Genomic DNA, 14,434 nt, shown 5'->3' with positions numbered 1-14,434 from the left:
ATCGCAACACCAGTAGAACAGATTGCAAATTATTTGTTTCATATTATAAACATTGTATGCTATGAGTGTTGAATGCAAGTAGAACTTGATTCTGAGATCAAGATGTCTTGTGATATGATTTATCTGATGCAACCCAAGATAAACCAATGCACTCAGCCTGTTAAGATTACCCATGCATGAGCATATCACTGCTGTGACTGTACATGAGCATATTGCATCGGGTAATTTCTACTGGGCCGTGTGCCAGTGTACTTGGATAGCAGAATCATGTTCTGTATCTACTTTTGGAGCGCATAACGTGGCAGTAGACACCCTACAGAACTAGTACAGCATAACCTCGTTCATATGCTGTGGGGGAAAAGAAAACGAAAACAAACATATTACAACCGGGAAAACGTACAACCTGAAGTAAAAAAAAAAAAAATTACCAGACTCTATTTGGACGCCGTCACAGAATAAAACGCACAAAACCAGAGAGCAGTGGGAGACCGCATTGCTCATCTGTGCACCGGAAGACCAACTTAAGGGAATCGAGCAGACCAAAGATGCCACCAGGGCCCAAGGGCTTGAGGCCGTTATCTAGGTGGAGAGGCCTAGATCTCATAAATCTGCTGTACTAAAGTAAAGTTTATTCCTCCTCCTCCTCTACTGTAGTTGACATCTACGTAATGCAAAACATTGCATGCATCATTGCAGTACTTGACACCAGCACTTGAACAATTATAAATGGAAGCCAGCTCTACAGTGTATAGTGTTGTGTGTCCAGTCACTGCTTTGCAGAATCACTTGTGCTGATCAGCTTGCCTGTGTTTGCAGAGCGGTGTTGGTGGGGAGCTTCCTCACATGCAACGATGGAAACAGATTAGTGAAGCTCAGGGCTCATTTGGCCCGGAAGATTGCTACTCAGACGTGGCAGAAGTGAAGTTTGACCGTCCCATTCCCATCAAGGTTAGTTCTTGCTGCTGTGGCACTGTAGCTGGCCACAAGGCAATGTTTAAGTACAGTAGAATTTCATTAATTCGAACTCCAAGAGAAATGGAAATTTATTCGATTATACCAGAGTTCAAACTAAAAAGCACCCCCTTTAATATAGCACCTGATGAATTGCACAGTACAGTGTAGAAACCCAAAGCCATCTTTGATTTCGCATTTTTCTTTCCTCCATCACTACACGACAATATGTGCCTGAAGGAGCCTAGGTTTTATACAAAGTTCAAGTGTAATGAGATCTCGCCTTCCGCGTAATCTGCTGTGGATGCGAGGGAAAATGTGTAAGAGTGAGCCAAGAAGGCTGGTGGATTGATGCACGCTGTCCTCCCATGTTCCAAGTGTTGGAGATGACGTGATCGTGCACATGGTAAAGGGGGGGGGGGTGTGCCATAGCAAAGTGCGCGGTAATGTGAGCAAGCACGTGCAAAGGGACACTTTCCTAATCCTTTTAAGCCAGTTGAAAAAACTGGGTGCGTGCTACTCTGCTTGCTCCAGTTTGGTCTCGGCTCCCTGCGCGTTTTCACTTATCATTTTTATGGCATGTGACATTACAGTAGCTAGTGACGCGTAGAACCTTTGCTGTTGGCTCGAGTTTGTCTGACAAGTGGTCCCTGTGAGTGAGAAATATTGTTCTGAATAGCCGTTTCACTGTTCTTGCAGTTAGAATTCGCAGGAGTTCTTTATTCAAATGCTCAACACTTTGCCGGGACCGACAGAGCAGTTCGAATTATCCGTCAATTTGAATTAAGAGATTTCAAATTATTGTAATTTCACTGTATATGATGTAGCAGCAGGTCTCCACACACATGTCAGTTAAAAAAATCACTGATAAATCAGTAATTAACTTTGCTAATCATTAATCATGTCTTATACATGACTGGACATGCTTTGGTTCACTTCTGGCTTTCCTTGGGTCATGTGGTATTTTCTGTACCTCACAACATGACCTTGAAAGAGAGCTCTAAGACATTTGCCTTAAAATCAAGGAAATAATAAATGATACCAGACTGGTTGCAAAGAAAATAACTTGCTGGTTTCCTCATTTGCAGGGCATACCAGTGATTATAAAATTTTAATGGCAAAACCATTACACTCAACAACCAATTATTCAGACTCTCTAGGAGCCGTGAAAACATCATAAAAAAAAATCAGTGCATGTATCGACACAGGCATGTCCGAAATAACTCTGAAGGCTGGCCAGTATACTTATCAGACGTATCAGTGCTCGTACTGCGACAGGAGATGCCGAGTACATGAGTGTATAGTTAAGAAATACATATGGTGTTACGTAACAGTGGCCCCTTTCTAGCCTTGGTATGCTTAACCTTAATACAGTGTGTGATCTGCATAATGCCACTGTATTTTGGCGAAGCTGACTTTTCTGAACCGGTGTTATGCAATGCTTGACCCTTGCCGGGCATTCTGCGCTTTGAAACCATTGATGAGAAGGACAGAGGTGGAGGCAAAGGCCATTGCTGACAGCGGCGAATCTTTTCAAAGAAAACCGCTACACTGAACAGCAGGAAGCTGGGCAGCAAACTTCAAAGCCGCTATACCTAACATTGCTGCGGTGACTACGGCTGCCAGCAGACTGGTGTGCAATAGCACTGGTTCAGAGCTGTGAGATAATCAAAATGGCGGTGGTGGTTGCTTTGATTAACACTGTTCAGGCGTGTGGTCAAAAAGCCCAGAAAATCGTGTGACAAGGGGTTTCAGTATCCAAAATTGCAGACGTCCTACTACATTGGCTCTTTGGGGTACCTGGCAGGGCTGCAAAAGCGTCCGAATTATCAGTCATGTCCAAAAAATGGGTTGTTTGACTGGATGCAGATCACAGATGGGCCTTCACATACAGTTAAACCTCGATATAATGAAGTAGGTAAAATCTGTAATTTGCTTAGTTATATTGAAATTTCATTGTATTGAAATTCGCCCTTTTATGTAAATAAGTACAGTCACTGATCGATTTTTTTTTTGTAAGGAAAGGGGCCGCAGAATTTTTCGAATCATCAGAATTCTAAATTATGCCATGTCGACAATATCTTCACATCGGCGGTACGAATTAAGCGAAGTCAGCCACACTTTCGCATGCACTCCGCTCCCGCAGCTGATGGCACTACTTGCACTGGGACAATGTTGTCATGAAAGGCGCCAGCAGCTTGGAGTGAATCCTTCATCTGCCTTTCACTGCAATGAGTCGCCTAAACTCCATTCCTCCATTCTTTCACTCATCCTGGCATTCGCGCAACACAGCAACTCGTCACTTCTCGTTATGTGTGACCCAGTAACAATGTAGACGTTCAATGTAGACGTTCAGTATCAATCCGTGTGCCTCAGCTGCCGACAGTCTAAAGTGCATCGCCACACTGCGACTCCTCTTGGCACATTCTTGTCCCCGAACACCCGCTTCAGCCATCTGCACGTCGCGTCGCTATGGTTGGCCCCCTTCCTCCCTGCGGGAACCATTGCTACCTGTTAACTTGCATTGACAGGTTCACCAGATAGCCTGAAGCGATGCCCCTCCTGGACATAGTGGCAGAGTCTAGCTCAAGCGCTCATCCCACTCTGCATTAGCTGCTATGATGTCCCTTCCACCATTACGACTGACTGTGGTCGTCAATTCTACTCAACATTGTCTGCCAATCTATCTTGGCTAGTCAGCATCAATCACATCAAGACTACCTCTTACCACACGATATCCAATGGGATCGTTGAAAAATTTTCAACACCGACTGAAGGCTTCACTCATGGATTCGACTTTTCCTTCATCATGGATAGAACGCCTTCCTTTCGTTATGCTTGGCATCCGCACCGCTCTTAGCAGTGACTCTTCCACCAGCGCTGCCGAGCTTATATTCGGCACCACTCAACGAGTCCCTGGTTAATTCTTCGATGACTCGCCCACGGTACCTGCTGATGTTTCCGACTATGCCGTCTGCACAGTGCTATGCATACTGTTGGTCTCCCCGACATGACATTCTTCCCGGCGTGTATATGTCAACCCTGGCCTTGAGAACTGCACGCAGGTCTTTGTGCGTCACGACACTGCATGTCTTCCTTTACGAGCCCCCGTAGGATGGTCCGTTCAAAGTACTCAAGTGTGCACCTAAAAACTTTCTATTGCTCATCAACAGCTGGGAAGATACGGTCTCCATCGACCGTCTAAAGCCTGCCTTGGACTGTGACACTTTAGCCGTTTCTGCTGTCACATTCCATCCCACCAGGTCCATCCTACTCGTCGCGTGCGTTTCGCACTGCTGCCATCCGCACTTTGCCATTCATCCAGCTCACATGCCGCAATGGTCCGTGGAGCATTGCAATTAGCAATCAGGCTTCCGCCTGACTGAGGAGGTTTGGCTGAAATATAATTTGTGGACGCCAGGCACCAGTGTCTGTCTGGTTTTTCTTCACCCACAAGCTCATTACACCTTGTCCAAATGGTGCAAGCATTGTGCTGTGCATTGTACATACTAGGAGGCAGGGCTAAAAACTGCATTCAAAGATACAGTAGGTCTACTGTACTATTATTATTTTTCTGCAAGACATGTCACTGAAAAATGGTTGATACACAAACGAGGTACTCAGTATGGTATGACAAAGTCATGTAGGAACACAGGTTAACCAAAGGCAGTAACCAATCTAAGGCTCATTTTTGGATTTCTTTCATGTGCTTTCTTGTATTTAGCATAGCTTTTATTACATTGGCTCTGTGTGTTGAAGGGCATCCGCTAATTCTCATGTTGCAGTTGCAGCCCTATTGTAATATTTATTCTATTGCTCGTGAGGCATATTTGTGAGAAAGTACATGAGTTTTGATTGTGGTATTCTTTCAGGAAAACACAAAGTATGCTCTAAGATTGAAAAACCATGGTGCAAGGACAAATAATGGTGATGGTGGAGTGGCTCAAGTGAAAGGCCCTGATGGTACCACATTCACCTTCAGCGACAGCTCCCTGAGTTTCAATGGCACTAACCACACCAGAGGGCAAATACCTCAGATACTCTACTACAGGTAACTTGAAGTCATCAATGGTAGTGAATATAGGGGACTAAACCTTTGGGCTGTTCATGCGTTCGATATATGAGGGTTGGCTACATGTCCGTTCTTATTATTGACCTTGCAGGTTTTTAATGTTATCCTCCTTGGAATTAATGGCAATTTTTACTGAAGGTGCTGACAGGGTCAAAAGTGGAAAGTGAAAACAGGCGAATCTGTGGCCTCATTAGATTCCTGCTCACTCAAGTGATGAGAGTGAAAGTGACTGAAAGAGATACAACCAATTGTTAGTCCAAGACAGGCAAATACAATACGTTAAGTTGTTGAAAATTCATTGAATAACAAAATTAACTTTAGTAGCATTTGTGACCAGAGTTTCCCCACAAGACCACTCTTACTTACCAATGCAAGAGAAACTAAAAAGCCTTTGTGATAAGAGAATGATTGCATGAGAAAAGAAAAAAATCATTACTTGTTTTGCACGCCTACGGTAACTTGCACGAGGTGTTTTACTAAAGCCTCTAGTAATACTAATCTGCCCATTGTTTAAATTTTATATGCAAGTCTCCCATAAAAAAAAAAAGTGGCATACCAGTGTATCTCCAGAATCCAAAAGTGCCCCATTTCATACATTGACTGCCTGCACTTTCAATACAAGGTTCTGTGTTGTCAGTTAGGAAGAAATCCATGGAGCAAACACCCTTGAACTCATTGTGGAATTCCAGACCTTTAGATAGATACTTGTGTGTTCGCTTCTTTTTTTTATTTCCACGCATGCTCACTTATTTTTCTTCTTTAGTGAGCAGACTTGAATAGTTTATTGAATCAGTATTATGCTTTGAAAAAAATGGCCATCTTATATTGATAAACTTTAATTGGGTAGGATGTTGAATTTGTAGTGTAATTAAAATTGACAGGTAATTGTAAAAAGATTCAACTAAATGCCAATTTTTTACTTGCCTTTGTGTAGTGCATTGTGCAATGTCTCACTTCCTTTGTAGTACACCTCATGACACGGAAAGCCAGCAGGCAATGCGTGACTTAATGGAACTGCAAGCTCGTCGCAATGTCCTCAACATTTGTGGCACTATTGTCAAGGCTAGTGCACAGCTGCTGTCTGAAGCTGCTTCTGAGCAAGGTCAGGAATTTTATCTCATTTTGTCAAGAACCTCTCTCAGCTTATTGGCATGATAAAATGTTCCTGGCATAGAACAAAAATAGTGTTGTCATGTGCCATTTATTTGATTTGTTCACTGCTGCCTGTGCTTTTCTTTCACCTACTAATGTTCTTTGTTTGGCTGAAATATGAGCTTGCTTAGTAAAGAGATAAATACAGTCAACATTGAACTTTTTGGACACCCTAGCGACTGCGAAAACCTAAAAAAAAATAGGGCAGTCCAAAAAATGAATGCATTTGTTTAACCCTTTAAGGACGGAGGATGAGCTCAGCTCGTGAATTGAAAACTTGCTAAAATGATGGGCGATACCAGCTCTTCCAGTGCTTTTTTTTTTTTGTTTTTTTGTACAAGCCTGAAGATGACTGGAGCTCCTGTGTGTGTGTGTGGGTGGGGGTGGGGGGGGGGCTGCGCTTCTTCCAGATGTTGTGCTTTATTATGTTCATGTAAATAACTTTGTATGGTGCAAGGAGCGGTTTAAAAGTAAAGTTGGGAGCAGACTCATATTTGTGCAGTGAAGCCTACCTTTGTTAAAGTGCAGAGAGAGAAATAACTTAATTTACTGTCCAGTAGTCTAGGGGGACAAGTCCCCACCCAAAAGGCGTCCAGTAGGCCTTAAGTGCTGGGAGTGTCCTCGGCCAGCAAACATATTTTTTCTTATTAAGCTTCATCTTTCGTACAAACTTTTTGGATGGTCTTGCTTTATGTGATCATTAGAGTCGGTTTCACATGATGCTGGGAGCATATACTAATTTACGAGCAGTGAGCCCTCTTTTGTTGCAGTGTAAAAAATTATTTTTTATAGTAAATTTTATCTTTCTGACCGAAATTTTTTGTATGGTCTTGCATGATCATGAGGCTCATGTGCACGCCAGAAAAAAAAAAGAAGCATTGCATTTTCCAGTTTTTTTCAGCTGCGCTCGAAGGCTCAAATCGCCACCGTCTCAGTGCATGCATGTAAAATTAAAGAACACATTTTATGTTGCAGCAGAACTGATAGTTGGGCGAGTTGGTACGAATTCATAGTGAAATATTTAGTGCGCACAATTGACAAGGACACAGTGAAGGGGGACACACGAGCGCTTACTCACAACTGTTTTATTTTTGGAAAGATACAGAACATATACACACCCCAGCTATAAGCGCTGAGCATTTGCAACAGAAGTGGTCAGTGAAACAGAAACAGATTAAAAACAGATTAAGAAGGTTCAACCGGTATTTAAAAAAAGCACATTCATTTTCAGTGATTGCAACTGATGGTTGGCTTATGCATTTTTCAGCACACTTTTTGATATGAAACACTTCTGTGATTTCACGTGTTAGTTTGTTTTTATCTGAAAACAAAATGTCAGTGTCAAAAAATACCAGATCACAATGACATAGATTACAGTGGTTCGACAAGTGCGGATAGTTTTCTTTACCGAGAGAATGTTCATGTTCTTTTAGATGGGTGTTTATGCACCATAAGTAGTGTACATTTACATTGTACATTAAACTGGTGCAGGAGCCTCCTCATGCTTTGTTCAGTTTCTGTACGGTGTTGTACAGTAATCTGGAATGTTGCATAATATTGTACAGTAACATTAAGGGCACTTGCACAGATGGTGTTCAAAATGTAAGAGATGAATTTGACTGCTTGTCAAGCTTCGGTCTGAGGTCAGCCTGAAATTGACTGCTTTCTCTTGTGTGAGTGAAAACTACCCTACACAACGAGAAAGATTGCTTGTAATAATTTTTACATGCCCTGTCGAAATGTTGATAAATAAAGCAACCCATGATGGGAAGAATAAAATTGCACTTGACATTAGTGGAACGCAATTCTCAAAATAAGGTGCACTCATTAACATCTATCTATCATAGCTAGACGTCGGATTGGAAAATTAGATAACCTGAGAGAAGCTTCTGTGTCTTCACAGCTCCTGTCATTTAAAAATTATGTTTCCTGCTTGACCAAAGCGCAAGTCTTATTGAAGAAAAGCTAGAAGCATTGGAGGCTAGCTTTGACGATACCTCCACTTGAAGTTTTATATTTACAGACTCCTCAATCTCCCAAACCATTTAATATCTGACAAGTAATTCAAGTACAGTCATCATTTCAGATGGCGCATGACGTTGCTAGTATCAGAATTTCAACAGAAATGTTTAATAGCACGTAGAAAAACTGCCGATCAAATTGATCAATTTCTATAGGCACGGTAACGAAAATGATAACACCTAAAGGAACAAATTCTGGATGAGCGAAACATACATGACATATTGAAAATGCAGTGTTTACAACTTATCGGCTTGGTTTGTCTCTTGTTTTGGGCGTAGTTATAAGGCACCAGATAAACAAGACTTTCAGCTACTTTTGGTTTTGAAGAGGTGCCGGAGTCAAATCCAAACAAAAACATCGCTCTTTCTGCTCAATATGGCGGCCGAATTAGCTCGCAGTAATGTAGGTGGAGTGAATTATTGAACAGCATGCTGTAAGGTGTCCAAAATTTTTTTTCCTGACACATTACATTTATGAGGCTAGTGGCAGCACCATAAAGCTGTGCAAATAATAGAGTATGTTTGAATTATCGGTCTGCATTTGTATCCATGAGCCTGATGAAAAAAGAAAGAGAAAAATGACAGTCATTTCTTTACTTTTATCCCCATCTGTCTCTTCACTGCATTTCACAAGGTGAAATCTCACACCTTCACCCAACCTTTCGTTCTGTTGACCGATGAGTTCTCTGGAAACTGGAGACAACATATGATACAACATTGGGCAATGTAACATAATTTAACTTGACATTGCATTGATGTGCAAAAAAAAAAAACATACCTTGTAGTTAAAGTGGTTAGGTTTGTCATTAGCCCCTTTGTTGCATTTGACTTCCTCTTGCATGACAAGCATGTACTTATGGTACCCTCCATTTTCACGTTATTATTTGCCCTGTGTAAGCTTTTGAACGTTGTTGGGTTTAGCAGTGCAATGTTACCAAGCATCATTAGAACTGCATTGCTGATTGCTGCTGAGTTGTTACTGCAAGGCTGTTGAACTTTGCTTAGCCTTTCCCAAAGAATAACATCTGATAGCTCCCTCTATAAATCTGTTCGCAGATGATGAAGTGATCTATGAAGTTGGATCCTCACACTTGATGACGCAGTTGCTTCCATTGATACTTGCTCATCTTTGCCCAGTTGCCTCGTCTGACTCACAGGTGAGAATGTGCAGTATTTGTGCATAAGTATTTTACACATGTGGAATGTGTAGTACCAGTGGCCTGTTGAATTTTTTCAAACACCTATTTATGGGGCTGGGTGGTTTTGGCAAAGGAAGCAAGGATACTTGTTACTCTGGGCTTCTCTGTAATAGGTATGCTTTCAACACGAACCTGTGGCCATGTGCTGCATCAATTTTAATGTGTTTTATTTTTCTGAGTAAAATAAACTGATAAACTGGCATGCCTCTTGCCAGCACTGTTTTTGCATTGTGTTGTTGTCTAGGGCTCCACTGGTACAGGCAACAGAAAATTTGTGTATGTTGTGACATTAAAAAATGCCATTGCTATCGTCGAGCATTAAGCTTGATGTTGCATCACATGAAAGTGAAAGCATCACTGAATATGATCACCAGCTTTATTGTTCACAGAAATACCAGATTTTTTTACATGTAGCTCTCATTGAAAAGGTAAAAGGATGTTTATGTAGAAAGTGCGAGAGCTAATTACATGCATGCAGTTTCAGATACAACTTCACCTCTCATGAAAATGTACAATGAAGCCACATCTTATATCCACATAATGTAGTAGTGAATGCAGTGACTACTGGATATGTGAGCAAGATTGTTTCTGGACCTTTGCTTTCTGCCAATATTCGTGCTGAGTCACTCTCACAAAGAGTTTAGTGTTGTTTGTATGCAGTTGCACAGGTTATACGTTCACCCTTTTTTTCTAGGGTTGCAATGAGGGGCCAAGTTATTACAGCAGTCAATCATATATATGAAGATACTGCATCGTAAAAGCAGGTAGTTTGATAGACATGATGAAGGTGTTGTCAATATGTGTAGAACAGATGTTCAAAAAATAAAGCTGTATGTGTTTGCTAATTTCTCTCCTATTTCTTTGTATCCTGCATAGAGTGCTGTTGAGGTTCTTGACTTAGTCCAAAAACTGCTGAAATGGGTGTCCACACTGAACCAAAGGAATGCGCCAACCAACCTAGCTGATGCATTGGCACCCATGGATGGAGGCGTTGGCCCTGTTCACTATGCAGTGGTGGAGAGTGATCATCCGTACAAACCAGCCACTGTTTTTGTGTCCAAGGTAAGAACATTGATCAGCAATGTTCATGACCTGACTGTTCTCTATGCAAAATTTTTTCATGCTTGCAAATGTACACTTGTCTTTCCGACAATTTTCTCAGGTATTCTGGCTAAGGTGCATTGTGACTGTTACCAGTTATGTTTATGTGTACTTTCATTTGGTATTGCCTTTCTTGCACTCCTTTTAAGAATACTTTACTGACAGCACTGTTGCTTGCTTCGTCAAGATTGGTCATGGTAGCTGGTTTTGCTAGTTTTTGCTGGTTACTACCTCGTGTGGGAGAGTATGTGGTTAGGCAGGCAGTCTAATGCATGGTGAAGATAACCACCGGTCTATTAGAGCAACATAAACAGTGGTGAAGGGAAACAACAGAGAGCCTCAAAAGGAGTACTATGTGGTGCAATGAGATCAGAAAATTTGTAGGCACAATGTGAAGCCAACTGATGCGAGACAGGTAATTAAGGATTGCTGAGAGAGGCCTTCATCCTGCAATCAACATATGTAAGTTGTTGGCAGTGATAACTTTGTGTGGAGTCCATTAAGAATTCATTTTTCTAGTTGTCTGTGATTTTTACTAGCAGCAAATTCTGAGAAGCATTTGTAAGTCAAGGTGACAGCCTTGCTTTCTAATGATGCTCAGGTTGTTCAATTGGCGAGTGGTGTACTGTTGTTCATTTCAGTGTCTCCAAGGCAAAGAGATGAAGGGGCAAAAGGCAGTGGCTTAACTGTAGCAGCTACCTGGTACAACTACTAGTGTCCCTTTTATTGCACAAGTTTTCAGAGCATTAGGTTCACGAAAAAAATAAAATTTTGCAGCAGCCAGTGCATACACTGGCGGCTGCAAAAGGTGCACTGTATACTTCTGCATTTGCTTCTTAACCCTTGCAATGCTGAGGATAAGTCCCATTCATCTAAAAATTTCCTTTTGTCTTCTGAGTGCCACAGTTAAATGACAGCCATTTCATAATTTTGGTGTCACTTCTGCACTACTAGGTAGTACCAGCTTCTCAGAAAACAGATTTTTGTGGATGTGATTGGTGGAAACGCAGTGGAAGTCTGGCACCTGTGGGTTTTAAGCATAACGGCATGAAGTTGGTGGCTGCAGAAATGATGGCCACCTTCGTCAGTGCCAGAATTGTGGTGTTTTTTTATATTTATTTACCTCAAGTAAGCAATAAGACCTGGAAAACTCTAGTGTGTTCAGAGCTTCAACTTAGCACTGATTATTGTGAGGAATATTCACGTGGCAGTCTGCACGAGACACTGTCCCCCATTGCTGCTCCAGAGCCTGAAGCAAAAATTACATTTGGGCAAACAGCAGCCTTCGAAGAAGATGCCACACTCTTAGGTGACACAGGACGGCTCATCCTAGAACAGGCTCTTGAAGATTGTCTCTCAAAACTGAAGATGGTGGCCCAAGGGACTAGGCTCCCAAGCTTGGACCCTGATCACTGCCTTCATGATCTGGCAGAAACAACAGAACTGAAACCAAGCGGACTGCTGGTTCAGCAAAGAGGCAACAAGGACGTACCATGGCTAGTGATCACCTCCAACACCAGGCACTGCAGATGGCACACAACCACACTACTGCAGGCCATGCTGGCAGTCATCGTTCATAACATGATATAGAATATTTTCTCATTCCTAAACAAAGTAAAATGTGAGATTTGTGCATAACGCATTTGGTGGAAGAAATTAGACTTATATACATTTATTTTTCATGTATGTAGTACCATTCCCAATTGGACATTCCCAATTGACAACGCAACAATGTTAGTAATAAAACAAGGGAACACCGCATCACCAGATGCACATACAGTATTGTGTTCATAGTACTCATAGTTCAGAGTATTGTGTTCATTGGAGATAAGTGTGATATTACGGCACCGCATATTGCTTTAAAGAGATGGAAACATGGGGAGACTGGTGAAATAATAAATTGAAAGAACAGTTTTGTATACAGGATGGCTAAAAGCGAGGTTGTGAACAGTCGTCACTTCCATCGTTCTTCCCCTCGAGGCTCTAATATCCTAAAGAAGTGAATATAATCAACGAATTCAAATATTGAATTCTCAAATCTAATGCAGATTGAATGGCAGAAATTACTCTATTCATGTTAGAAATTTTGAATATTTGCACACCCCAACTGAATGTACAGGACACTTCTTGTGCCATACAACTGGTCTGCACCCGTCTCTCTCTGAACAGGTCAAGTTTGCTCCCAGTGTTCGCTGGATGGCACTGGAGTTTGACCCACGGTGTGGCACCACTCAGGTTGAGGACAGCCTTCAATTGTACATTCCCAGTCATAATGGCCTGGGTCATGCGTTGAGCACAGGTCGGAGCGATGATGTTGACGAAGATGCCAGCAGTCCTTTCTGGCCAGTCCTGCAGCGCTTTAACAAATCAGAGTGGCCTACGACAGCTATCATTCTCCCAGGTGAGTATTGTGTCAACTAATTTAATATCAATGATATTCATCCAAAATTCAGGGTTGGCACAAATGGTTTCCAGCAGAACGCACTGACATGGACAGAAAGGGATGACAACACACACTGGTCTAGCAACTGAATCACTGTGTCTGTCGTCGTCGTCGTCAGTTCTGTATGTCAGACTAGCATCTGAATCATGCGTCATCGTCCCTTGCTGTCCATGTCAGTGCATTCTGCTGGAAAGCATTTGTGCTATGTGAAACCAACAAGCTCAGGCAAACACTATTAAGGATCAGTTTAGGAGAGCTTTGTGAGAGCCTCATTTCTGGGATACAGACACAGAAAAGCCTTCTCAGGCTTTTTGTCTGTGCCCCAAACATGGGTAAGGTGGTGAATAAAAATTGAGTGATTACCACATTTAGAAGTGATAAGATGGTGCTTCTTCATGCAAGATCATTTTTTTGTTGCCATAATTTATGCTTTGGAATTGAGTGAAATGAATGGGTTGGATCGCATATGGCAGGCATTGTCAGCTCCTGACTGTAAGCTTACCATTATCATTGAAAAGGAAGGTGTACAATCAGTGCATTTTACCAGTGCTGACATATGGGGCAGGGACTTGCAGAATAACAAAGAAGCTTGAGAACAAGTTAAGTACTGTGCAAAGAGTGATGGAACCAAGATGGCTAGGTATAACGTTAAGAGACAGAAAGGGAGTGGTTTGGAACAGATAGCAAATGGGTATAGACAATATTCTAATTGACATCACGAGAAAAAAAATGGAGCTGGGCAGGTCATGTAATGCGCCGGTTAGATAACCGTTGGACCGTTAGGGTTACAGAATGGGTACCGAGAAAAGGGAAAAGCAATCAAGGATGGCAGAAGGCTAGGTGGAGCGATGAAATTGGGAAATTTGTGGGCGCCAGTTGGAATCAGTTGGCGCAGAACGGGGGTAATTGGAGATCACAGGGAGAGGCCTTCGTCCTGCAGTGGACTTAAAACAGGCCTATCATCATCATCATCATCATCATCATCATCATCATCATCATCATTATTATTATGAAATAAAGTGATCAAAGTTGCAAGAATGGGAAAGAATAAATCGTTATGCAGTGGCAGTCGGTGAAAGATGCAGTTGATAAGTGCCCCTTGCAAACCGCAAGTTGACACTTTGGCATAGCTCTCGCATAGTTTCCTGTCATAGAGCATTTCTCGTTCTGTTCTCCAGATATTTTGTGTAGGTGTTTCTTGTTAAATGTGTAGTCTAGCTTGTTTCTTCTGCTTAGAAAATTTGTTGCAGCTTGGGTCTTTTCCAGTACAAGGAAGTCGTGCCTGCTTATGCTATTACGAAACATATTCGCTAATTAAAGTGCAACTTTGTAAATGATTTACTTTTTCATCCTTCATGTCAGCTCTTCTGCTTTTTTTATGTATTATTCTTAGTATTATTTTTCATTTTCAAATATGTCCAGGTATTTATTTCTTATTCCACTTTTGCATTGTTAAACCTATATGTATGAGTGGTCTACAGGCAGAAAACATCCC

The 14,434-nt window shown here is 41.8% G+C and overlaps 1 protein-coding gene across 1 annotated transcript in view; it reads left to right on the top strand.

Annotated features, from left to right (window-relative positions):
- The window catches only part of hiw (MYC binding protein highwire), a 287,002-nt gene that overhangs the window by 136,165 nt on the left and 136,403 nt on the right, over positions 1 to 14,434 (top strand). Inside the window, exons 36-41 of the mRNA XM_065451052.2 lie at positions 817 to 948; positions 4,824 to 5,002; positions 5,989 to 6,125; positions 9,253 to 9,353; positions 10,272 to 10,457; positions 12,666 to 12,897. Of these exons, the coding sequence (XP_065307124.2) occupies positions 817 to 948; positions 4,824 to 5,002; positions 5,989 to 6,125; positions 9,253 to 9,353; positions 10,272 to 10,457; positions 12,666 to 12,897 (967 nt within the window). The remainder of the gene's footprint in view (positions 1 to 816; positions 949 to 4,823; positions 5,003 to 5,988; positions 6,126 to 9,252; positions 9,354 to 10,271; positions 10,458 to 12,665; positions 12,898 to 14,434) is intronic.

This window comes from Dermacentor albipictus, chromosome 3 (genome assembly GCF_038994185.2).
Source record: "Dermacentor albipictus isolate Rhodes 1998 colony chromosome 3, USDA_Dalb.pri_finalv2, whole genome shotgun sequence".
NCBI lineage: Eukaryota > Metazoa > Arthropoda > Arachnida > Ixodida > Ixodidae > Dermacentor > Dermacentor albipictus.
This window is presented reverse-complemented; position numbering and strand designations above follow the sequence as displayed.